This window comes from Geotrypetes seraphini, chromosome 2, assembly GCF_902459505.1.
Source record: "Geotrypetes seraphini chromosome 2, aGeoSer1.1, whole genome shotgun sequence".
Taxonomy (NCBI): domain Eukaryota; kingdom Metazoa; phylum Chordata; class Amphibia; order Gymnophiona; family Dermophiidae; genus Geotrypetes; species Geotrypetes seraphini.
The window spans coordinates 158,659,337-158,686,783 of record NC_047085.1 but is presented as its reverse complement, the minus strand read 5'-3'; the positions used below and the strand labels follow the sequence as shown (position 1 = coordinate 158,686,783).

Genomic DNA, 27,447 nt, shown 5'->3' with positions numbered 1-27,447 from the left:
CCCTGAGCCGTGCAGCGGGGAGGCGGCGAAATTGAGCGGGACCCTAGCGGCTCTGGCTGACATGATCGTGGACCCGGTGCAGGAGAGTACATCGATGGACCCGCTTACTAAAGCGGATATGCAGCGATGGATTGCAGAGGTAAAATCTGAAATCTCTGCGGTGGCGGTGCAGGTTCGGGAGGCGGTGCAGGAGTTGCGCACTGACCTGGTGGAGGTGGGCACGAGGGTCGAGGTGGTGGAGATGCGCATGGATAGCTGTGAGGACAGTGTAACCGGAATGCAGAGATCACTGGAGACGGTGTCTGCGGATTACCAACTTCTTCTGGATAAGGTCGAGGACCTGGAGAACCGCACCCGGCGTAATAATCTGAGGGTGTGGGGCCTACCAGACCTGCCTGAGTTTAAGGATGTTCGTGCTACTACTATCAAGCTGATTAGGTGGCTCCTGCAAGATGACACCCTGGAGCCAGGACTGGAGCGGGCTCATCGCGCGCTGGGACCCCGGACACTGGATCAACCAAAAGATATAGTGTTGTGTCTTCAGAGCTTTGTCCTTAAAGAGAGGATCTTCCGCAGAGCCCGGGAGATGGGCACGGGCACGGTCACCTGGGAGGGTCACCGGCTGGAGTTTTACCAGGACCTAGCTGCTGGCACGCTCCAGAAACGGCGGGCGTTCAGAGAAGTGACCAAGGCTTTGCAGCGCAGCAATTTGCGCTATCGTTGGACTTATCCTTTTGGAGTTGTTATTACCATCAACGGAGTCCACACCAGAGTTTCCACTGTTCGAGAGGCTCGTGGGCTGTTGCAACAAGCGGGGATTGAGATCCCTGAGGAGGCTGTTCCGGCGGGAGGTGTGGTGCCTGGCCAGGGTGGGCGTCCTGCCTCCTCCCGCTGGCAAAGAGTGGAAAATGGATCCCGAAGCGGGAGGGGCGGCCGAGGGGGTGGACCCCCTCTTCGGGCCACTGCTTCTTCCTCGAGTGCTCCCCCTGAGAGCTGACTGACTGTACTTGTTGTTTTTTTTTCCTGTTTCTGCTGCCAGTTTTATGTCTCGGCGGGGGGCCATTGGACTCCCCCCCCCCCGAGGGAATGGACTGTTGAGTCTTGCCCCATGGGAGAGTGTTTTGTAGGGGGTATATCCTACCTGGTTCGGGATGAGGAGGGTGGAGGAAGTTGAGGGTTCTAGGTTTGTGTTATATGGGGGGTAATGCAATGTGGGGGAGGGGAGAGTGTGCATTATAGCATGGGAGTTTGGGGGATTGGTGGGATGGGAGTGGGGGATTTTTGTATACACCGTTTTTGATAGTTGATATTTGAGTGTGGGATGTGTGTAAGGGGCCATGGAGATGGTTCACTTCTTTGTATGTTGGTGGGAGATCTGAGGACTCTCACTGTGGGGGAGGGGGGGAGGTGGGGAGGGATGGGGAGGGAGGGGGGGGTTGTGGGGACATATCTGTTGGGGTTGGGTTTGCATTGTCATTATTTTATTTGGAATATGGGGGTGTTTAAATTGGTTTCTTATAACATAAGGGGTCTCAATTCCCCCAACAAGAGAAGGGCCTTCTACAGGGAATTGCTCCGTTTGAGGGCTGATGTCTGCTTTGTCCAAGAAACACATTTACTGCAGTCCCATGAATCTTTGGTTGGGGATCACAGGTTCCCGCAGGCCTTTTGGGCTTCCCGGGTGGGCACTTCTAAGAGGGGTGGGGTGGGAATTCTTATTCGTAAGGGGATCCGCTGTGAGGTGCGTAGGGTGGTGAGGGATCCTCAGGGCAGATACATCATGTTGGAGGCTATGATTGAGGGGGTCTTGTATTCCCTGGTAAATGTCTATGCCCCTAATGAGGGTCAGGGGACCTTCTTCCATGAGTTGGTCCCTCGGATCCTCAAGTTTAAGGGGGGGGCCCTGGTTTTTGGTGGGGATTTCAATCTTACAGTGACCCCTCATTTGGATAACTCAGGGAGGGCGGATCATTATGGGAGAAGGGATCGTAAACTGTTGCGTGAGGCATTGGCCAATCTGAATGTGGTGGATTGCTGGAGGTGGCTCCATCCTTCGGTTAAGGACTATACCTACTTTTCGGGAATACATTCCTCATATTCCAGAATTGATTATGTTTTTGTGGAGCGGGGACTACTCCGGAGGGTGGAGTCCGCGGGGATTGAGTCCCTCACGTGGTCGGACCATGCCCCGGTGTGGTTGCGATTCCAGGGGGGTGGGTGGAGGCTCGGGACGGAAATTTTGGCGTTTCAATGATAGTCTTCTAGATGACCCAGAGGTGGGAACAGATTGAAGGGTGGATACAAGAATATCTAGATGTAAATGTGGAGTGCGGAGCTTCGTTGGAAGCGGTTTGGGAGGGGTTAAAGGCTACCCTTAGGGGCAGGTTAATAGCCCTGTCGTCAGCCCGGCAACGTAAACGGCGGGAGGATGCGGCGGACCTGTTGATTATAATTGGTAGGTTGGAGAGTTTGCATAAGCGTTCCCCTTGGAATGTGGAATTGCGGGAGCGCTTGTTTCAGGCCCGTAGGGATCTCCGGGCTTTAGACTTGGACAGATTGCACCATAACTTACAGCTCCTCCAACAGAGATATTTTGAGTTTTCTAATAAAGCTAGTCGACTGGTTGCACATCATCTTAAGGTGCGACAGACGCGCAACCAGATCTTTTCGCTCCGGGCGGCCTCTGGGGAAGTGTTACAGACTGAGGATGCTATCCATGCACGTTTTGTGGAATATTATTCTCAACTCTATACCCCGGAAGTTTCAGGGCCCTCACAGGACCAGGACGCTTATTTAACTTCAGCAGAGTTGCCCCGGATTGCACAGGCTGATGTGGTGAGGTTGGACCGCCCTCTTACATTGATTGAGGCTCGTAGTGCGCTGCGCTCTATGAAGCTTGGTAAGTCACCTGGGTTGGACGGTTTTACCGTTCGGTACTACAAACGTTTTCAAGATCTGCTGCTGCCCCCTTTGTTGCGTTTTCTTAACTCTTTACAAGGGAATAGTGCCCTCCCCTACTTCATGCGCTTGGAGGGCGTGACAGTGCTGGCTAAGGAGGGGAAGGATCCCCTCCAATGTGCTTCCTACAGGCCGATATCCCTGTTGGGGGTTGATACTAAGATCTTCACGCGAATTTTGGCGGACCGATTGATGAGTTGGATCCCTTGGCTGATCCATCCAGATCAGTTGGGATTTGTGGTAGGCAGACAGGTGGGTGATAATACTTGTAGGGTCTATAACTTGTATGACCGGGCCGGGGGGGGTGAGAGAAACGGTGTTTTTGTCTATCGATGCTGAGAAGGCGTTCGATAGGGTGGCTTGGCCTTTTTTATTTCAGGTCCTGGAGTCTGTGGGTCTGGGTCCACGAAAGCGGGACTGGATTCGGGTCCTATATAGTGGACCTCTGAGTTGCATCAAGGTGAATGGTGGTTATTCGGAGACTTTCTCTCTGGCAAGGGGAACACGTCAGGGGTGTCCCCTTTCCCCGCTCCTTTTCGCTTTGACGGTGGAACCCCTGGCGCAGCGTGTGTGGATGAATCCGGATATTAAAGGGGTCACGGTGCCGGGAGGGGATTTTAAGTTGGCTTTGTTTGCGGATGATATTTTGTTTACGGTGGAAGACCCTGCAACTTCCTTGCCGGCTATATTGCGGGAGTTGGATATCTATGGCGAGGTGTCGGGATTTCGGGTCAATGTTGGTAAATCGGAGCTCCTCAACATTAACTTGCCTGCTGACCGGGTTTCCTATCTCCGCGACCGGTATCCGTTTCGGTGGGTTCAGCATTCTCTGCGATATCTCGGGGTTTATTTTGGACCGCCGGGAGTGGAGTTATATGACCTCAACTTTCCTCCGCTCTTTCGTCGCATTCGCCAAGATTTGCTTAATTGGAAAGATCTGTATTTCTCTTGGTTGGGCCGGGTGGCCATTGTGAAGATGATGATTCTGCCTCGTTTGTTGTTCTTATTCCAGGTATTGCCTCTTTGGGTGAGTAGAAAAACATTAGAGGAGGTTCAAAGGCATATCTTTAATTTTATTTGGGCTGGTCGACGGCCAAGGGTGAGTAGGAAGGTCTTATGTATGGGGAGAGGGGACGGGGGGTTGGGGGTCCCGGATGTGGTGAAATATTATCAGGCTGCTCAGCTGCGCGCCCTTTTAGAATGGCAGACGCAGACGCCGAAACCGTGGGTGGAAATTGAGCAAGGGTTAAGTGAGGGGGTACCTTTGTTACATCGGCCGTGGGTGCCTGGTAGGGCGCGACTGGTAGGGGGGGTATCCTCGGTAGTGACTTCTTTGAGGGTCTGGAATCAGACCAGAGCTTGTTTATTGGGGAGTAGGCGACATTCCTGGTATACTCCGTTGAGACACAACCCTGACTTTCCACCAGGAAGGGATGGGGGAGTGTTTGCAGACTGGGAGTCACGGGGCTTAGTTTGTGTGGGACAGTTGTGGGACCCGGTTCTGGGCGGTGTTAGACCCTTTACGGAACTCAGGGGCAAGTATGGGTTTGGGATAAGGGATTTGTTCCCCTACCTGCAGGTTCTCCATTATATCAGGGCCTCGGGTCTTCTGGGAGACTTGAGGGGTGGTAAGATGCCCTTTGAGCTGCTATTGGGTCCAGTGCTTCGGAAGGGAGCTCTCTCTGCAGTATATAGGTGCCTTAATTGTCGGGGGGCTCCCCTTCCCTACATGAGGGCTTGGGAAGATGATTGTGGTTCAGCTATTCCCTGGGACACTTGGGGTGACATATGGTCGGAGATCTCCTCGGCAGGTATAGCTGCTTTGCTAATTGAGAATGGTTACAAGGTCCTCTTTCGGTGGTACTATACCCCTCAGGTTGTGGCTCGTTGGCAGGGAGGTGCGAGTGACTTATGTTGGAGGGGCTGTGGGGAAGTGGGTACATACTTTCATATGTGGTGGCAGTGTAGGCAGGTGTGTGGATTCTGGACTGAGGTTTTTGTTCGGGTGTCCCGGATCTTAGATGTCCAGATACCGGCTGATTGGCGACACGCCTTGTTGTTTTGGCATCAACTGGATTTGGCTTGGGGTGACTCTTTATTTTGTAAGTTGGCATTCAGGCATTCATTGCTGCTAGATTGGCCATTGCCTCTCTGTGGAATCAGGCGCTCCCTCCCACGTGGGCCCTGGTGGAGCAACGCTTGCTAAATTGGCAGAACCTTTATCACTTAACGGCTTTGCGTCATGGTAAATTACATGGCTATGCTCATATCTGGCGTAGTTTTCGGGCTTCTGTGGGAGTTTGTGGTAGGGGTGGCTAGGGGCTTTGGGTTTGTTTTGGAGTAGGACTGGATGGGCGATACTTGGGGGGGATCCCATAACCATATTCCTTTTCACGTTTTGGTTTCTGTTTGGAATAGATTGTTTCTCAACCTTATTGAGAGATGTTGGTATTGTGCTCTGTCCCTAGGGGGGTGGGTGGGGGGGTATGGACTGTGATTTGGTGGGTATTTTTGATTGCTCTTATTAGTCTGTGGGACTTGCACATGTTTCTGTTGTTATTTTGGAGCGAGGTATTTTGCTCTATGTATCTTTGTTCCTGCGTTTCCTGTGAAATTGTACTGTTTGGAGTGTATTTCAATAAAAGCTTTTCATTGAAAAAAAAATTATATTTACTTATTTATTATCTTCACTGAAAAGTTGATCAATATCAATTGGATGAGTTTGTATGTTAATTCGTCTGATTTCTTTATGATTCAGATCTAAAATTGGGTAGCTTATTATAGAAGCTAATTAAGTATATTATAATAGCTTGTAAGGAGTTTTTTCTGTACCTGATCTCAAATTTGCGTTTCCAAGTTTTTGTAATTAATTGGGGAGGAAGGTATGTAAGGGTGGGTTTGGGGGAGAGTGGGATTATATCTTAGATCTTGTCTATTGGGAAAATGATTTATTAAACAATAATTATAAGTTGATTTATAGGAAGACAAGTTTTAGTTTCATTTAATGGATTTTAAGATATTTTCTTTAAAATGTTAATGGTCTTAACCATCCGATAAAGGAAAAACACAGTTATTTTTAAAACAACAAAATGCAGATATCTGTTACATCCAAGAGACACATCTGTTAGATATAGAATCTAAAAAATTGGAAGGAGGCTGGGTCAAACATTGTTTTTTCTCCAGCTGGTGTTGCTATTTTAGTGAACAGAAAATGCACTGCTTTGTTTAAATTAAAGGCTTCAGATCCTTTAGGAAGATGGATACATGTGGAAATGAGCATGGGGAATACTACAATGGCGCTTTTTAATGTATATGCCCCTAATTCGAACCAAAATGAATATTTTAAGACTCTACAACAACTGATAATCCCACTGGCTGCCTCTAATTTAGTGGTGGCTGGGGATTTCAATGGTGTCATGGATCCTTTGATGGATAAAAATCCCAGTAAAATCATGAAATCATTAGGATTAGATAATTTTGCAGTCTTGTGATTTGAAAGATATTTGACGTTTACTTCATTTTGATGGTCAGGAATTTTCTTTTTGCTCCAATGTTCATAAATCCTTTTCACCAATAGATTATATTTTTGTTTCAAATCATTTAGTACAACAGGTAACACAAGCCGCCATAGATCCAATCATTATGTCGGATCATGGAGGAGTGTGGATTGAACTCAAAATTGTAGATCAAGATAATAGTAGACCTGTATGGAGATTTGATAATACATTGCTTGCAGATCCAACATTTTGTGAAGATTGTCAATTAAAAATGAAAGATTATTTCCAACTTAATGCCACAGAAGAAATCTCTATGGAAACCTTATGGGATGCATTTAAAGCAACCATGAGAGGTCAAATTATCTCTTTTTCGGCTTATCTTAAGAAAGAGGTCAAAAGACAATTTTCCAATTTGGAGCAAGAAATTAAACTTTTGGAGTCAAAATTAATTGACAAATGGGAATATTCTGCGTTACAGGACCTTTTAAAAAGCTAATTGGTATGGAAAGATTTATTTTCTCAACAAGCTTTGTACTATGGAAACTCAAATAAGGCGGGAAGAGTATTGGCAAACTATCTTAAAGCGAAAAAAAGGAAGACAAAAATAATTGCCATTAAAGATGAGAATGGTGACACTTATACTCAAGTTGAACCTATTTTAAAACAATTTTTAAAATTTTATAAATCTCTTTATTCTTCTGAGCCTTATTTAGACAAAGGAAAAGATGGTTTGGAGTTTTTGAAATTATTAGAGGGACCTAAAATTCCTGAACATATAAAAAGTTTAGAAGAGATTATATCACTAAAAGAATTACAAACAGCTTTGAAGTCCCTTAGAGTTGGATCCTTTCCAGGTGGTGATGGTTTTACGGTAGAGTTTTCAAAATACCCTATTGCCTTATTTATTAAATTTATATCAGACAACTAAATAAGGGTTGTATCACAGGCACTATGGCAGAATCTTTAACTATAGTTTTGCCAAAGCCAAATAAAAATCCCACTTTGGTTTCAAATTACAGGCCTATTTCTTTAATCAATGTAGATGGTAAACTTTTAGCTAAGACATTGGCTTTACGCTTGGCTAAAGCTCTCCCTTTTATAAAAGGTATGCACCAAACAGGATTTGTTGCTCAGAGACATTCCTCTAATAATACTAGATTGGCTTTTCATATGTTATATTTAACAAAAGCCATGAAAGATCCGGTCTTTTCTGTGTCCTTGGATGCAGAGAAGGCCTTTATTATGTAGAATGGGGCATCCGCTGAAAATCAGGGGAGGGAAGTTCCATAGCGACTCCAGAAAATATTTCTTCACTGAAAGAGTGGTGGATCATTGGAACAAACTCCCACTGCAGGTGATTGAGGCCAACAGCGTGTCGGATTTTAAGAGAAAATGGGATATTCACATGGGATCCCTAAGGGAGTGAAACCAGGGGGGCGGGTATTTGGAATGGGCAGACTTGGTGGGCTATAGCCCTTTTCTGCCGTCTTTTTTCTATGTTTCTATGTTTCATGTTATCAAGCAATGGAATGGTTTGGTAGAGGTTCAGGATTTATACAAATGATTCAAACGTTGTATAGCTCCCCTGTTGCTAGGTTGTATATTAATAATAATTTTTCAGAATGCTTTTGTTTATATTAGACAAGGCTGTCCCCTATCTCCTTTACTTTTTGATATTGTTTTGGAACCCTTGTTATTAGCTATTCAGCAAGTAAAGGAAATAGCACAGTTACTTACCGTAACAGGTTATCCAGGGACAGCAGGCAGATATTCTCTACATGTGGGTGACGTCACCAACGGAGCCCCCTAGCGGACGTTTTCGCAAGCAGACTTGCTCGAAGACTTTCAGGCTTGCGATTGGCCCACACATGCCCCTCCTGCCCTGTCTAAGGCATGCGTCTCCTCAGCGTGTCCTCAGTTCAGATAGCAAGCAAAGAAGCCAACCACGGGGAGGTGGGTGGGTTGCGAGAATATCTGCCTGCTGTCCCTGGATAACACCTGGTTCGGTAAGTAACTGTGCTTTATCCCAGGACAAGCAGGCAGCATATTCTCTACATGTGGATGACCTCCAAGCTAACCAGAAAGTGATGGAGGGAGAGTAGGCAATTTAGGAGAATAGATTTTGCAAAACAGATTGGCCGAAACGGCAATCACACCTGGAGAAAGCATCCAGACAGTAATGCGAGGTGAACGTATGAACAGAGGACCAAGTGGCAGCCTTACAGATTTCCTCAATGGGAGTTGAGTGGAGGAAAGCAACAGACGCTCGGACCTTGTGGCCTGTGACTCGACCTGTCAGAGAAAGGGCGAGACCGCCGGAAGAGGAAGCAGCGTAGACGCAGGGCTAAGAGAAGGAGCAGGACCGCCGGCAGAGAAAGCAGCAGGACGACGGTAGGCAGCTTCTACATGATGGGGGGGTGGGGAGGCTGTGGGGGTGCGAGCGGTCCTTCGGGGTGGTGGTGCAGGTGCGTGTTCGAACGCGAGCGGTCCTGCGGGGTGAATCGGACGTCGGGGGGGGGGGAGGAACTATGTAAAAAAAAAAAAAAAAAAAGGGGATAACGAGCCATGGTTATACTCGGTTTGTAAAAATCGTGTATAACGCACGCGTTATATGCGTGAAAATACGGTACTTTGCAAGCTTTATTAAAGGCTAAGGGTAAATATAATGAGATTTCTTCAAGAATGGCAAGGAAAGATTTGTTTTCTTTGCATATGGAAAATCTAATAAGGCAGGAAGTTTACTTGAAAATTATCTTAAAGCAAAGAAGAGAAGAATAAAAATAATAGCAATAAAAGATGAGAACGGAAATACGCATAATCAAATTAGTAATATTTTAATTCAATTTTTGGTTTTTTACAAAGAGTTGTATTCTTCCGAGTCTTCTGTTGATAAAGTTCAAAAAGGTATGGAATTTTTTAAATCTTCTTGAGGGTCCAAAACTTCCTGATCATATAAAAATAAGTTTAGAAGAACCTATATCATTAAAAGAAATAGAAACAGCGTTGAAGTCTCTTAGAGTTGGATCCGCTCCAGGTGGGGATGGTTTTACTGTGGAATTCTATAAAACATTTCAAAATTCTTTATTACCCTATTTACTAAATTTATATCAGTTTCAACTTACTAAAGGTTGTATTAAAAGTACTATGGCAGAATCTGTGGTGATTGTTTTACCAAAGCCAAATAAAGATCCCACTTTGGTTTCAAATTACAGACCAATATCGTTAATTAATGTGGATGGAAAATTATTGGCTAAGACTCTGGCATTAAGATTGGCAAAGGCTCTCCCTTACATAATTGATGTACATCAAACGGGTTTCATTGCAAACAGACATTCTTCTAATAATACGAGATTGCCGTTTCATACTTTAAATTTAACTAAAATGATGAATGAACCAGCTTTTGCTTTATCTTTAGATGCAGAAAAAGCTTTTGATAGGGTAGAATGGTCATTCATGTATCAGGCTTTGGATTGGTTTGGTATAGGCCCTGGTTTTGTTCAAATGATTAAAACTTTGTATAGCTCCCCTATGGCAAGATTATATATTAATAATTTATCTGACTGTTTTAAATTACATAGAGGAGTTAGACAGGGATGTCCATTGTCTTCTTTGCTGTTTGATATTGTTTTAGAACCCTTATTGATAGCTATTAATCAGGCAAAGGGGATACAGGGTATTCCCCTAAAAGAATGGGAATACAAATTATCTGCTTATGCGGATGACATTTTGTTATATTTGCGCAATCCAGGTTCAACCATTCCGTGTTTGTTAGAATTGATTGAAAGGTTTGGAATGTTCTCAGGATACAAAATTAATTGGGGTAAATCTGAAATTCTTTCACTTAATGTACATTGCATAAAAACTATGTTTGATTCATTTTCTTTTGTTTGGAAGGAAGATGGATTAAAATATTTAGAAATTTGGATCAAAAATTCAGTGGATGATACAGTAAAAGAAAATGAAAAACTTTTATTAAAAAAGGTTTCGGAATTATGTGAACAATGGAATCCATTACATTTATCTTGGTGGGGGAGAGTTCAAACTGTGAAAATGATGGTGTTGCCTGTGGTTTGTTATCAAATGTGTATGATTCCGGTGTTTTTTCAAAAATCTTTTTATAAAAAATTGAATTCGATAATTATTAAGTTTGTTTGGCTTGGTAAAAACTCCTAGGATTGCTTTGGTATCTTTACAGAAATCAATTAAGGAGGGAGGGGTAAATTTTCCAAATTTTTATAGGTACCATCAGGCCTATATTTTACGTCAAGGTATGTATTGGGTCCTCCCAGAGCTCATTGAGTACACTCCTGATTGGTTATATTTGGAATGGCAACTCCTGTGTCCTTTATATCTTTGTCACATTCTCAGTATCAAGATGCCCAGATTGTATAAAGAAAATAGAATTTTATTAGATACTTGGAAAACTGTGAGGTATGTCAGCAACTTAACTGAAAATCCTATTAATAAATCAACAAATCAATCTATATGGCTAAACTCAAAGATTCAAATTGGCGGATCTAAGATTGTCTGGAGGCATTGGTTAAGTGCAGGAATACGAACTTTAAATGATGTTATTTCAAATGGAAAGCTGCTTGAGTTTACACAACTGCAACATAAATTTGGGCTTAATAAATCACAATTTTATCGATGGTTGCAATTGAAGCAGGCCATTCAGGCAGGGTTCCCTGAATGGAAAAGTCTTAATTCTCAATATAATATGGAATTTTTATGCTTCCAGACAAACTTTCTGGGTCACCAGGCCGCGCAGTGGTATAAAGTTATTAGTGAATTGGTTAATAAAAAACCTAAAAATGGTCTTAGGGATATTTGGAGCATTGAGATTAAGCATCAGATTTCAGCAACTCAATGGCCACAAATTTAAGATGTACATTGTCAGCATCTATGAGGCAAACTTGGTTTTTTTCTTTTGCATAGAGCATTTTGGACCCCAGTTAGATTACAAAAGTTGAATAGTTCATTATCTAATAGATGCTGGCATTGTAAGCTTGACTTTGGATCATCTTTTATTTTTTTGTCCCTTTATCTTAGCCTTTTGGAATTCGATCTAGAATCAAATAAATTCTTTATTTGAAAATCCTGTAGCATTAACTTATGATACTGTGATATTTGGCATGTCTATGAGGAAAAAGAGTCAGATATCGGCAAGCAATAACAAACTTTTATTGATTATGACAGGAGTTGCCATTCAACATATTACTAACAATTGGAAAGATCATAGCAGACTTAACTTTAATTTTTGGTGGAATTCACTATGTCATTTATATAAAATGGAATGTTCAATAGCGGTACAAAATGGAAATTATAAAAGTTTTATTAAAATATGGGAGCCACTAACATTGTTTTGTAATGAATAAACACCATTTTTTTCTTTTGAAGATAAATTAATTAAGGAGGGATGGGGGAGGGATTGTACAATTGAAGAGAGGGTAAAATGAATTAAGTAGAAAAGTGTTGGGAGGGAGGGTGGGTTATGGGTATATGGGTATATATATATATACATACATATACCCATAACCCACCCTCCCTCCCAACACTTTTCTATATATATATATATATATATATATATATATATATATATATATATATATATATATATATATATATATATATATATATATATATATATATATATATATACCGTATTTGCCGGCGTATAGGACGACTGGGCGTATAAGACGACCCCCCAACTTTTAGTTAAAAAATAGAGTTTTGTGTTATACTCGCCGTATAAGACGACCCCTTCTTCCTTCTCCACCCCTTTGTATTCCCCCATGTGCTTTCAGCGTTCTTCTCCCTCCTCTGTCTTCAAGTGCTTTCAGAGTCCTTCCCCCCCCCCCTCCTGTCTTCACCATGGCATTTCAGCGTCCTTCTCCCCCCCCCTCCTTCTCTACCGCCCCGGGTGCAGCACAGCCAGCCAGGTCCCCTTACTTTTGTGGCACTTCCCCGACCGACCGACAACAGCCCGGGTCCGACAAACTTCCCTGCCCTTAACCGCGAATCTAAATTACCTTCTTACAGCTGCTGTAAGAAGGTAATTTAGATTCGCGGCTACAGGGCAGGGAGGATTGTCGGACCCGGGCTGTTATCGGTCGGTCGGGGAAGTGCCACAAAAGTAAGGGGACCTGGCCGGCTGTGCTGCAACCGGGGCGGGGCGGCCGCCCCTCTCTCTTGGTACCGCGAGGCTACTCTCCTTCTCCTTACCTGCCATGCCTGCAGCACAGAGCCGAACGGAAGTCTTCCCGACGTCAGCGCTGACGTCGGAGGGAGGGAGGGCTTTGTTTAAGCTTTGTTTAAGCCCTCCCTCCCCTCCGACGTCAGCGCTGACGTCGGGAAGACTTCCGTTCGGCTCTGTGCTGCAAGCAGAGAAGGTAGGGAGAAGAAGAGCCGCGCGACTGAGTACATCCAGCCCCGCAAGTAAGGGCATGTAAACTGTACCCGGCGTATAAGACGACCCCCGACTTTGGGGAGGATTTTAAGGTACTAAAAAGTCGTCTTATACGCCGGCAAATACGGTATATACATACAATTGTTATTATCTTGATGGATTTATTAAGTGTTGTTTTTGAGCCTATGTATGATCTTTATTGTACACTTGTTGAATGATTAAAAAGGAATAAAGAATTTAAAAAAAAAAAAGAAAATATCCCAGATTGGATATGATTGGAATGGTGACTCATGTTTCCTCTGCGACTTTGCCATGTTCTTAGTATCAAAATGCCTAGGTTATATAAAGAAAATAGAATATTAGTTGATACAGGAAAACTTTAAGATATGTAAATAGTCTTAACTCCTATTCCAATACATAAATCAACAAATCAAATGATTTGGCTAAGATTCAAATTGGCGGTTTTAAAATCATCTGGTAGCATTGGATGATGGCAGGCATACCTACATTGGAAGATGTATTATCTAATGGTAAGCTGCTTGAGTTTTCACAGTTGCAACATAAATTTGGTCTTAGTAAATCACAAAGTTTTAGATGGTTGCAATTGAAGCAGGCCATTCAGGCGGGGTTCCCTGAATTGGAGAAATCTCAATAATCAATATAGCTTGGAATTCTTATGCTTTCATGTAGATTTCATGGGACACCAGGCCGCACAGTGGTATAAATTGATATCTGGATTCGAGAATAAAAAAATCAAAAACTGGTCTTCGGGACATTTGGAGCATTGAGATCAAGCATCAAATTACTGCGTCTCAATGGACACGAATTTGGTCTTGGAGGATGAGATGTACAATGTCTGCATCTATGAGACAAACTTGGTTTTTTCTTTTGCATAGAGCTTTCTGGACCCCTGTTCGTTTACAAAATTTAGATAGTTCTAAATCTAATAGATATTGGCACTGTCATCTTGAGGCTGGAACATCAGATCATTTTTTATTCTGTTGTCCATTTATATTGTTATTTTGGAAATCAATATGGACCCAAATAAATAGGATGTTAGAAAATCCAGTGGCCTTGACATATGATACTATTTTATTTGGCATGTCAATGAGAGCGAAAAGTCAGATTTCTTCAAAAAAACAACAAGCTTTTATTTATTTTGACTGGAGTTGCCATTCAACAGATTACATTCAATTGGAAAAAATCAGAGCAGATTAAATTACAGTTTCTAGTGGAATTCTATATGTCATCATATATATAAAATGGAAAGAACATTAGCAATACAGAGAGGATATTTTGGTAAATTTCAGGAGGTTTGGGGACCATTAACAGATTTTTGTAATGAGCAATAAACATTTTTCCATAATAAGATAATTGAAAAAGTAGTTATGTTCCTACTTGGTAGGCACACCAATCTGAGCATCTACTGGCAGACGCCATTTATAGAATCAGGGCCCTTGTGTCAATAACTTCCCCCACTCCTCACCTATATATACTATTTCCAGAAACCCTGATACAGCCCACAAACTCCCTTGAGATACCAATAACCCAACGTGAAAGGCATCTCTATAAAAGTGAGATTTTAGAGTTTCTGTCTATAAGTGAAGGGTATTTTTAATTTTCCAAGTTTATACATGACCCTTTTCTACCTCAAAAGACACCATTTAAAATTATACATTACCAGTAAAGCTTGCATCTAAACTTGCAGACAGCAATTTCTCATTTTCTAGAAAGCTTGAAAGGCTTGTGTTGAAGTGATCACCAAATGCAAAGTCAGGATCTTCAAAAGGGTCATTTTCAGAAAGCTTATTACCATACTGAAAAAAAAATCCACACTGCTTATAACAAAAATTTTCAAATAGTGATAAAAACTTTCTAACTTGTTATCAATGCTATTCTTTGGAACTCATAATATTAAACTACCAAAATACAATATGCTATTTCATTTCCCAGCCCATATTCATCCCATGGCAGTCAGCAATTTTTAACAACACTGACCAAAGCAGGAAGAATGAGGCACAGATACTTAGTGCCTTCTTTGAGGTCCTTCTCACTCTCTGCCAGCAAAGAGTAAGAAGGACCTCAGAAGTTGATGCTGAAGCTGAAAGGAGAAAGCGAGAAGATGAGATTTACCTGATCAAGATGACCAAAATCATGACTACCACCAACAAAAAAGTCCACAAAAGATAAACAATGAAGAAATAGAAGTGGGTGACAGCTTCATTTTCCTTGGGTCCCTCATTAACTACAGTGGCGGTTCGACAGCAGAGATCAAGGCCATTATCCTGGCATGTAGCATCTGTCAACCTCTGTGGAACAGCTAGTTTTATGTCAAACACACACATACAATAGTCTGTGCATTACTATATTTTGCACAGAAATCCTGGATACATCAAAAGTGATATAAAAGCTCCTGAGCCAGAAATTTCCTGCGCACCTCCTGCTTTCCAGCTAACTGGTGAAGTGACTGTCTATTCTGGTGTGGGAGTATCTGCCAAATCCAGCATGCAGTACACTAAGAACTGCAAGTAGTTGCAAATGTATCCAAGATGAGAAGTTTAGAAGAGCATGAAGAGAATACCAAGCTAACTTATGGTTGCAGTGTTCATTTGCTTCACATCCTAGCCAAAGACTTCAGTGTCTGAGCATGGTTAATTGGACGCCAGCACACTCATAAAGCTGCAGTTGCCAATTAAGCTGCTAGCTTTCACTCAAGGTGTGCAAAATAACAAAAACATGGAAAATGATGCATAACGCAAGTTTAACCCAAAATAATTTTATTGCTTTTATTTTTCCATCATGGAACTCAAAAGACTAGTTGCGTTAGCGGGAGGTCGTTATAGTTGCCAAAATGCTATCCTTCTGATAACGAACTCAACCTGATACTTCGAAGCTACCCAATATATACCTTCAGTCCAGTGTAACATCATTGGCCGTGGGCCAATCCAAACTAACAGAGGTGGTCTTTAAATCTAGACAAAGAAAATTCCTCTACATGTTTAAAAGTTTCAGAAATCATATTTGTTTTGTTTACATTAATTTCTGAATATACATTAACATTTTATTACATATCCAATATTCTTTTTGTCCTTTTCAAAAAGGTATATTAAGAGAACCTACATTTGTTAAGTGCTGAGATATTCTCAGTCTCAAAGAAAAAGGAGGGGCTGTTTCCCCCTCTTCCTGAACTGATAGCTTCATGTTACACCTACACAGTGCTAAGCGTGGGCTTCCAATGCCTCCCTTCCTATGCTTGAGCCTGGAACAGCAGTCTCTGACTCTAATTTAACCATTTCCAGATGCTGTGTTCAGGATTTTTCCTTAGTATTCTTTTTATATAAAATATTTCACTTTAAGTACAAATTATTTCATAATCCATTCATACTTGGGGCCCCATCATTCATCTATTCATACCATGTATTTCATTCATATTTAATGCATGTTATATCTCAGGTTGGGATACGTAATCTAATATGCTCTTCCTAACCAGCCTAAGGCACATCTGGTATCAATTAGAACCACGAGGCTAGAAGCAGGAAAACTAAACAAAAGGGACACAGGCTGAACACAAAATGGAGTAAAGCCAAGCAGAAGACACAGAAAGACAGAGAACAAAATGGAGTCCATGTATATCCTGATTTCCTTCATGATCTAGCCTAATATCAAAGTACATAGAAAGAATATTATGCTTTTCCTTAATATTAATCTGTAGTGTGTTTTTCTGGCCTTGGCTACATCCATATTCAGACTTTTATTCACCAATTTTTCGTACGCTTCAATTAAGTGTTGCCTTAACTAACTAACTTAATCTTTCTTCATACGTGAGATCCTTGAGCCCCAAGACCATCCTGGTGGCCGTTCGCTGAACCGACTCGATCCTCAGCTCGTCCTTTCGGTAGTGTGGTCTCCAAAACTGAACACAGTACTCCAAGTGAGGCCTCACCATGGCTCTGTACAACGGCATCATAACTTCAGGTCTCCTGCTGACGAAACCTCTGCGGATACACCCCATCATTTGTCTTGCCCTGGAGGAAGCCTTCTCCACATGAAGGTTGCCAATCAAGTGGAGAAGGCTTCCTCCAGGGCAAGACAAATGATGGGTGTATCCGCAGAGGTTTCGTCAGCAGGAGACCTGAAGTTATGATGCCGTTGTATAGAGCCATGGTGAGGCCTCACTTGGAGTACTGTGTTCAGTTTTGGAGACCACACTACCGAAAGGACGTGCTGAGGATCGAGTCGGTTCAGCGAACGGTCACCAGGATGGTCTTGGGGCTCAAGGATCTCACGTATGAAGAAAGATTTAAAAAATTGCGGCTGTACTCACTTGAGGAAAGAAGAGAACGGGGAGATATGATTGAAACATATAAGTACATCACGGGACGCATCGAGTCAGAAGATGATATCTTCTGGCTCATGGGACCCTCGACCACCAGAGGGCATCCGCTGAAGATCAGGGGAGGGAAGTTTCATGGCGACTCCAGGAAGTACTTCTTCACCGAAAGAGTAGTGGATCATTGGAACAGACTCCCACTCCAGGTGATAAAGGCCAGCAGCGTGACGGATTTTAAGAGAAAATGGGATACTCACGTGGGATCTTTAAGGGAGTAAATTCAGGGGAGGGGATACTTGGAATGGGCAGACTTGGTGGAATATATAGCCCTTTTCTGCTGCTTTTTTCTATGTTTCTATGTTTCTATGCTTGTATCTAACTAGAGTTAACCAGAACCATACGAAAAGCAGGCACTTTTTTGTAGAAAAATTCCACAAAACACTGCACCATCATGTCCTGACGTCCATTCCATTACCGTCCTATAGACATCACCCCCTACTGGCCACGAGCCACTACTGCTCATGTTTCAGAAATAAAGACTAGTGTTTTTTAAATTGCTAGCTATTTTCGTAACAATCATGTTGTAGCACCAGCTTTGAAAAAATGGGTGGAACCAAGCTAACTAACACTCCCACAAGATATTAACTCTGTAGAGGACTGTTTTGAACAGTATATAAAACTTGCCTATTCTCACAAAAGTTTGTGAACAAACTTGAGAGAAAATAGATGGCACTGCTATGGCCAAAATCCTCAACACTAGGCTTAATAGATGTTGAAGACATGCTGAGAATCCTGAAACCTATTTCTGAAGCTTTAAACAAAATACAGAAAAATAGCTGTTTTATTATTGATGCTGTTCAAATTTAGAAAGACCTGAGTATTTTAAACTGAACAATGGCAGAATTCAATTACTTGCTCACATTGCTGATATTGCCACTGCCAGCGATTTTATTTATGTGCATTTCTGCGTTGGACGGCAGTGATTGCTATCAGATGCATTTTGGTTAAGTGGATGGAAGCGGAGGCCCCTGACTATTCCCTTTGGCGTAGTCACATGATTACGTTGCTTTCTTGGGAACAGAGAGGAGTCTAAGACATTTCTTCCTTGCCAGGACGAGCCTTTCAACAAATTTTGGAGCCCTTTTGGACCACATTGTCTCCAGTGGCTCGTAGCCACCTTTTGAACTGCTAGCCCCCTGGTATTTGTCTTTTTTCCTTCGTTTATTATGTTTTTCTTTGGCATCAGTGAGAGTGGGTGGGGGGGAGCAATGGGTTGTGGGTTGGGTTGGTGGGATGGGTTTGTTGGCTTATGGTATGAAACTTCGAGCTGCCTTGTTGATCTTTGTCCTTGTTTCAGATTGTTGTTTTTTCTTGGTACTCAATAAAATATATTTGACACACATACATACATACATATACACATAAATAAATAAAATCGCTGGCAGTGGCAATATCAGCTCCAGCAGTCACAGATTTCCTATAAGCGTTGGGAGCTAATACCGCTATGGCTGGCATAAAAAAAATCTAACACAGCTTCGTAAAAAGGGGGGATCGATCTGTCAGGTATTCTGCCGAGAGTAATGGAGGAGGGCCATCAATTGTTAGGGGTAACTAACAACTGTTTTATTTGTCTATGAATTATTATACTAAAAAGGAAGATAGAATAGAAACGGAATATGTCTGGAATATTTGGGTTCCTTAATAGAGATGGGAGGAAGCATATTTAAGAAAATATTTTCACCAAAAAAAGTATTTCACTATTTCTAGACAGCTAGAACATACACCACACAATTACTTCTCTTTCAACTAGTTAGTTAGTACTAATTTTATGCAACTACCTTCTGTCTAACCAAACCATTAAAAATACTGTACCTGGTTTTCTTTTTCCTCTTTTAGGGAAAGTGTACATAACCCAATGGATAAATCTGTATAAGGAAAAGCAAAGAAATTTAACACTTGATTTGGTTTGTCTTAACTTAAGATATTGCTTAATACAACAGTTTTAAAGCAACACTTAAAAATAATACAATAATTCTAAACACAATAGAGAATTTACAGTAAAACATACAAAGGACAACACAGGACCAGCTTAAATCCATCCAAAAATCCATGGCTTCAAAACATTTCGAAATCCAAAATACCTTGATAAGTCAGGAACATTGGATATCAGATATCTCTGTACGTGAACACTCCAACTGAAACCAAACTAGTTGGGAGTTTCAAGAAAAAAAAATTAAGAACAAGTTTACAAAAAAATAAAAATACTGCTCTAAGGGCTCCTTCTATAAAGCCACAGTAGTGGTGCTACTGCAGTAATCACTCCGATATCCATAAGGATCAATAGGTATCGGAGTGTATGCCAGGTGGCAGCCGCTACCATGGCTTTGTAAATGGAGGTAAATTTGCTTTTCTGGCATTTCAATTTTATGCAGGTTATTAGAAATACACCAATCTTTTGCTTAGACCAGTGTGTCTCAAACTTTTTTTTTTAAACTCTGGCACACTAAAAATGGAGAAAATGGTTTTTCACAGCACATTATAACTGAAATTATAAAATTGCAAAAACAAAAAAAAATATTAAATTTCAGAGTTTATTAAATTTAAAGTTCTTTAAGCTATGTGTATGGGTAATTTTAACAATGGTGAAACTAAAGTAGATAGAATATTATTGCTAATCAATGCGATGGATGTGCTTTTTATTGAGTGCCAATTAATTCAATGTGGCTCGATGAGTCGACAAGCAAACATGCATTTCATCATCCAGCATCTGCAGTCATTCTCTTTTTTTGAGACTTAGGGCTCCTTTTATCAAGCCACGCTAAACCGCCGGCCATGCTAGCTGCTACTGCCTCCCTTGAGCAGGCGGTAGTTTTTAGGCCAGCGTGGGGGTTAACACGTGATGAAACGTTGCGCGCATTGGCGCGGCTTGATAAAAGGAGCCCTTAATTTCTGTCAGAACTGAAAATCCAAGTTCACAAAGATCAGAGCCAAATGGTAAAGCTTTGTTGCTCAAGTTAGAATAACTAATGCATAAAAAATAAAAATTACTTGCCGTTAGTTTTCCTGAAATTCCTGAAAACTCCTTACCTCCTCTTACAAGAGTGTATTACCTACCTACTAAGCCCCAATTCAAAGAAGAAGAAAAAATTGAGGAACCCCAGGAGAGGTCATTGGACATTTCAGCTATACTGGAACAATCAGATAGAGAATTGGCTGTTCCAGCTACTCTCTTGTTGTCTGTTGCTTTGGCTCCAGACAAGGATTGGATATTAAAACTTTTCTTTAAAAATAGATCCAAAGACTTCCTGGGGCAGCATATTCAGATTTTTCCTGATGTCTCTAGAGAGACTCAAAAAAGAAGAAAATAATTTTTAATTCTAAAACCTGGAGTGACTCAAATAGGGGGTATTTTCTTTTTGAGATATCCATGTAAATGTGTAGTTAGATATTTATCATTGAAGTATATATTTACAGAGCCATCTCAACTGATTAGCTTTCTCTCAATGAAACGTCTAGAAAAAGGAATAACAACGTCCATGGAAAGTTAGTTTCCTGCACTTTAGTCAGATAAGGATTTTTCTTATTTAATTAATTTGAATTATATATGTTCTACTCTTAATTATGGATCCAATAATATTGAGGACTAGTGTGAGATCAGCTAGATCAGTATTTCCTTGTAGTAATATTAATTTTGCAATTTTAGTTTAATATGTTGTTTGATCTCACTTTACTGAACAAGATGTATACGCTTGGAAATATTGTAAAATTTTATAAACAAATAATAAAAAAATAAAATAAAATAAAAATTACTTGCCGTTAGTTTTCAAGGACCAATCACGTTACAGAACATTGCTTGCCTGGGCAGTGGTATCATTACACATGCAGATGCTTATAACATTGACAGACTCTTGGTAACACCCTTGAGGAGCAAGTACATGTGATCTATTTTAATGTATACTTATGAAGGGAATTTTTAAAAATAAAAGTAAAATTCTGGAATCTCTCATGGCACACTTAGAATCTCTTCGGAGCACAACACTGTGCCATGGCACACAGTTTGAGAGATACAAGCTTAGACAATATTGTATTTGATTAGAAAACTTTAGTGTATAATTTGCTCACCTTCATATCTATCGCATTTTTATCAATCTAGCCAAAAAAATTGAATCATAACATGAAAAGCATATAAGAACATAAGTACTGCCATAAAGGGACAGGGCCCAAGAACCATCAAAACCAGAATCTTCTTTCAAATAGTGGCCAATACGGGTCACAACTACCTGGCAAGATCCCAAAAGAGAACAACAGATTTTAAGCTACTTATCCTAGAAATAAGCAGTAGATTTGCCCAACTCCATCTTAGTAATGGCTTCTAGACTTCTCTTTTAGATTGCTCGTTAGTATTGTTAAAGGTTGTCCTGCGCTGCAGTTGCTTCTTTGTTACTATGGTTCTATTGTTCTTTTACTGTTCTCTTTGCATTGCTTCATGATGATTGTTCTCTTTGCATTGCTTCTTCAATAAAAATATTTCCCCCCCAAAAAAGAAAGTTAGCTTAGCAGAGTTTAGAAAAAGTTTGGATAACTGCTTTTACTACATTCTCTGGCAACCAATCCCAGAAGAAATATTTTCTCAGATGTGTTTTAAATTTATTACTTAGTAGATTTATTGTATACCCACTAGTCCTAGCATTTTTGAAGAGAGTAAAGCAAGTCACATCTATCTGTTCCATTCCATTCAGTATTTCATTGACCTCTACCTTATCTCCCCTCAGCCATCTCTTCTCCAAGATGAAGAGCCCTAGCCATTTAGCCTTTCTTCATAGGAAGGTCCTCCCCATCCTTTATCATGTGACGCCTTCTTGGTACCTTTTCTAATTCTGCTGATGCGGTGACCAAAATTGCACATAGTATTCAAGGTGTTGTCGCAGCAGAGCAATTCAAAGTCATAACACTTTTTTGGTTTTTCATTCCTTACATTATTTGCTATCTTACCTGCTGCTGCACACTGAGCAGAGGATTTCAATATGATCAACAATGGCATCTAGATCCTTTTTCTGAGCAGTGACTCCCAATGTGGAAACTTGCATCACGTAGGTATAGTTTAGGTTCATCTTTCCCACATGCATCACTTTGCACTTGCTCACATTAAATGTCATCTGCCACTGGGATGCCTAGTCTTCCAGTCTCGCAAGGTCCTCTTGCAATTTTTCTCAAACCTCTTGTGATTTAACAACTTTAAATAACTTGCAACACTGCATCAATGCAATCATTTTTGTTCACAATGCCCTGCTTTGATTCAATCCAACCACCACCATGACCACTAAATTGTATGAATAAAGTTCTGTTGGAGGTTCCATCATATCACAATTAAATTGGAATATCATTCATCTATATTTTACATTCTTGATCCTCTATTATGGAATTGTTACACTTTCAAAATTTAAGATCATTTAAAAAGGAGCTTAACATTTTTATTCCAACAGGCAATCAAGGTATTTAAGTTTGACATCAAACTGTTTTAAAGGAGAGCTCAAGATTTATTTTTAATGAAATTGATAATTTGACCAGACTTAAAATTGTCATTATTGTTTAATATGTTTTCCATTATTTAATTATGTATGTTCACAGTTGTAACCTGTCTAGAACGTGTAGGATTGTACTAACTATAAACATTTTAAATAAATTCCCTGGATTGTAGATCTTTGAGATCTTTCGGGGAATTAGGCAGGGAAATCCCCTCTCTCTTTTAGTATTTATTCTCACTTTACATCCTCTTATTATGTCCACACCAATCCTGACATTAAAGAGATACAGATAGGGGACCAATGCTTTAAATTGGCTGTATTCGTGGATGATTTATTGGCCCATATTATCGAGCCTCACTGGTCCCTAGAGGCCTTATTGGAAAATATAAAGGAGTATAGTTATTTTGTGGGCTTTCACTCAAACCTTGATTAAGTCTGAAGTTTTGCCTTCATCAGTGGAATGCCTCTTTTCCACTCCGCTGAGCATCACATTCTTTTCAGCATCTTGGAGTATATCTTCTGGTTTCTATGTCGACTCTATATTTGGCTAATGTTCCTAGCCTTCTCACACAAACACAAACCCACCTAGAAGCTTGGCAAGACTTGCCTCGGATTCTTTTAGGGCAAGAGGTTTTGGTTTGCTTGGTGATCTTCCCCCAATGGCTCTATGTCCCGATACGCTTTTGTTCAAATCGCCACAAACCAAGACTCCATTATGTTTATTTAGTGGGAGAATGGGCACAGGGTGGCTTGGGTCTCCCCAATTTCAGACCTTACAATGAAGCTTATTTATCGAGACATTTAAAGGACTAGCTGCTGGGGACCCATCAGTATACTCCGCTGCCGCCCCCCCCCCCCCACCCTTTTACGAATTGGCTTATTATGCTTCCCATACTTTCCATAGCTTATCAAGGAGTGCCTTTCCTTCTCATCTGTGTGCTAGTGTTTTATTGCAATCTATGCAGGTAGTGTGGGGAAACTTGGTGTGCCAATTAGGGGGGATCCTAGGGTTACTAATCAACTGCTCTTGAGAGGGAATCTGGCTTTTTCACTGGGGCAAGATAATCTTATTTTTGGACTGGGAGCAACAAAGCTTCTATTTGGTGGAACATTTTCTGACAACAGAGGTCAGTCTGAAACCTTTGGCAGAGTTTGGAAATCAACTATGGGATTGCTGGGGAGACACCTTTGCCTATTGCCAAGTCAAACATTATATTCCATCTCTTCCCCAGGATCTGATTAGTCATTTTTTGGGGAAGGGTTTCTGACTTCTTCACAGGAGTGGCAATGGCTGATATCTCGGTATCAGCTTTGTATATCTTGGTATCAGCTAATATCTCGGTAGCAGCTTTCTCACTTTGAACACCCTAAAGATCACTCATTTAATTCAGGAGGGATGGGAAAAGGAACTGCACAAGGACTTGGGTCACTGGGATATTTTGAGTGCTATTAAAGGAATACCTAAATTGGTCAAAAGGACCATACGGGAATGTTATGCTCAAGTGATGTATAAAGTTTACTTCACGCTGGTAAACTTGAGGGTATTGACCACCTTAAATGCGGTAGAGAACCTAATACTTTGGGGATTGTTGGGTGGTATGCTCATTTTGGTCATCTATAGTGCAATACCCACAGGGCCTACTTCGGTGCACACATGTGGGCACTGTGGAGTAATTAGTGCTTGATATGCCTGGGACTTTTGGGGGTATGCCTAAGGGGGGGGGCTCATTGTTGTCTCCTAAGGTGCGTCTCCTGGCACACAAATGTACAGTATATTGCTGTCTTGGACTTCCTTGGATCCTCCATCTTTATGGAGGTGGCAGGCGTTAGTCCACACTTCGGCTGCCTGGGAGGCCCAAGAAACAAAAAGACATACAAAAAAGGTGTCAGCGCTTTCTACAGGTTTGAGGGGCCTATTTAGCTTGTCACCACAAGAGTGTAGTTTGATTGTGAATACTATATAACAAAAATTTATATACCAAAGTAGAAAAGAAAATTGAAACAGTGACAATAAAGCACAGTTACTTACCGTAACAGGTGTTATCCAGGGACAGCAGGCATATATTCTCACATGTGGGCGACGTCATCCACGGAGCCCCGATGCGGACAGCTTTTTTCAAGCAAACTTGATTGAAGATTTTAAGTTTGCTCTGCTGCTCCATGCATGCGTGCCTTCCTGCTCCACTAGAGGGCGCATCCCCTCCTCGTGGTCTCCAGTTCACATAACCAGTAAAGAAGCCAACCTCGGGGAGGCGGGCGGGTTGTGAAAATATATGCCTGCTGTCCCTGGATAACACCTGTTACGGTATGTAACTGTGCTTTATCCCAGGACAAGCAGGCATATTCTCACATGTGGGTGACCTCCAAGCTAACTGAAAAGGGATGGAGGGAAGTTGGCAATTTAAGAAAACAGATTACGCAATACCGATTGGCCAAACCAGCCATCGCTCCTGGACAATGTATCCAGACAGTAGTGGGAGGTGAAAGTATGAACCGAAGACCATGTGGCAGCCTTGCAGATTTCCTCAATAGGCGTGGACCGGAGGAAGGCTACGGAGCTGCCATCGCTCGGACCTTATGTCCTGTAACTCGACCGTGCAGCGCGAGACCAGCCTGAGTGTAGCAAAAGGAAATACAAGCAGCCAGCCAGTTGGACAAGGTGCGCTTGGAAACTGGGTGACCCAACCGATTAGGGTTGAAGGACAAAAACAATTGTGGGACTGACCGACGAGACTGAGTGCTTTGGAGGTAAACGGCCAATGCTCTCTTACAGTCAAGGGTGTGGAGCGCCACCTCTCAGGGGTGAGAGTGGGGCTTTGGAAAAAACACGGGCAAAACAATGGCCTGGTTGAGATGGAAATCAGACACCACTTTGGGCAAGAACTTAGGATGAGTGCGGAGAACCACCTTGTCGTGGTGGAATACAGTGAAAGGCGGGTCCGCCACCAGGGCCTGTAGCTCACTAATCCGCCGAGCGGAAGTGAGTGCAAGCAGGAATATCACCTTCCAAGTGAGAAATTTAAGATGGCATTTGTCTAGCGGCTCAAATGGAGGTTTCATGAGTTGAGCCAGAACCACATTAAGGTCCCAAACCACCAGGGGAGGTTTGAGAGGAGGGTGGACATTCAAAAGACCTTTCATGAAATGAGAAACTAAGGGGTGGAGTGAAAGGGCTTTCCCCTCTAGGGGCTGATGAAAGGAAGCAATCGCACTAAGGTGTACTCGAATGGAGTTGGTCTTCAGGCCGTAGTGAGATAAGTGAAGTAAATACTCCAGGACCAAGGAGACCGGGACCGACACCGGGTCCTGGCTGTGAGAGGAGCACCAGGACGAGAATCTGGTCCACTTTTGGGAGTAGCAGATTCTAGTCGAGGCCTTCCTTGAGGCCTCCAATATCTCCTTGATTGATTGAGACATCGGAAGAGAAGTCGGGGGGAAAGAAACCAAGCATTCAGATGAAGAGAATGAAGATTGGGATGTAACAGTGAGCCCTGACTTTGCGATAGCAGAGAGGGAAACAGAGGCAGAGGCAGCGGATCTCTGGCACTGAGTTGCAGTAGAAGGGAAAACCAAGGCTGGCGTGGCCACCGAGGAGCGATCAAGATCAGAGTGGCTCACACCGATCTGAGGTGGACCAGCGTCCGCAGAATCAGAGGAAAAGGCAGAAACGCGTACAGAAATCTTCCCTCCCAATCCAGGAGAAAGGCGTCGGCCTCGAGACGGTCCGGGGAGTATATCCGGGAGCAGAAGTGAGGCAGCTTGTGATTGAGGGGGGAGGCGAATAGATCTATCTGAGGCGTCCCCCATCTTTCGAACACCTGTCGCAAAGTCTGAGAGTGCAGTGACCACTCGTGCGGTTGGAGGAGGCGGCTGAGCCTGTCTGCCAGACAATTCTGCTCTCCTTGTATGTACACCGCTCAAAGAAAGATGTTGTTTGCGACCGCCCACTTCCAGAGGCGCAGAGCTTCCTGACAGAGGGGCCAAGACCCTGTCCCCCCTTGCTTGTTTACGTAGTACATTGCCACCTGGTTGTCGGTCCGGACGAGAACCACCCGGTCGTGTAGCAGATGTTGGAAGGCCACGGCAGCGAGGTAGATGGCCCGAAGTTCCAGCACGTTGATGTGACAGCGACGATCCTCTGCTGACCACATTCCCTGAGTGCATAGGCCGTCCAGATGAGCCCCCCAAGCGTACTCCGATGAGTCCGTGGTGAGTACCTTGCTGTGTGGAGGGGCTAGAAAGAGCAAACCTTTGGAAAGATTTGAAGAGTCGGCCCACCAGCGGAGCGATCATTGCAAGGAAGGAGTCACCTGCACGGGGCGGTTGATCGGGTCCCGGTCCTGACGCCATTGAGAGGCCAGAGTCCATTGAGGGATCCGCAGGTGGAGACGGGCGAAGGGTATGACGTGGATGGTAGAGGCCATGTGGCCCAGAAGCGTCATCATCTGCTGCCCTGAGACCGAGGTCAGCAGCGAAATCCATCGACTCAGATTTACTAACGCCTCCAGACGCGGAGGGGGAAGGAAGGAACGGAGGCGGGTTGTGTCCAGCACGGCTCCAATGAACTGTAAGGATTGAGAGGGGTGCAGCTTGGATTTTGGGAAGTTTACCTCGAACCCCAGACCCTGAAGGTAGATAATAGTCTGTCGGGTCGCTGAGATAACCCCCTCCCTGGACGGGGCTTTGATCAGCCAGTCGTCCAGGTAGGGGAATACCTGAAGACCTTGAGAG

General features: G+C 42.5%; 1 protein-coding gene across 6 annotated transcripts in view; it reads right to left on the bottom strand.

The window, feature by feature from the left end:
• CEP192 (centrosomal protein 192) overlaps nt 1-27,447 on the bottom strand; it is a 402,896-nt gene that overhangs the window by 326,339 nt on the left and 49,110 nt on the right. For all 6 annotated transcript variants that reach the window (XM_033934141.1, XM_033934142.1, XM_033934138.1 and 3 more), the window contains 2 exons: nt 19,064-19,116; nt 14,543-14,678 (listed from right to left, as the gene is read on the bottom strand). In XM_033934141.1, the coding sequence (XP_033790032.1) occupies nt 14,543-14,678; nt 19,064-19,116 (189 nt within the window). The remainder of the gene's footprint in view (nt 1-14,542; nt 14,679-19,063; nt 19,117-27,447) is intronic.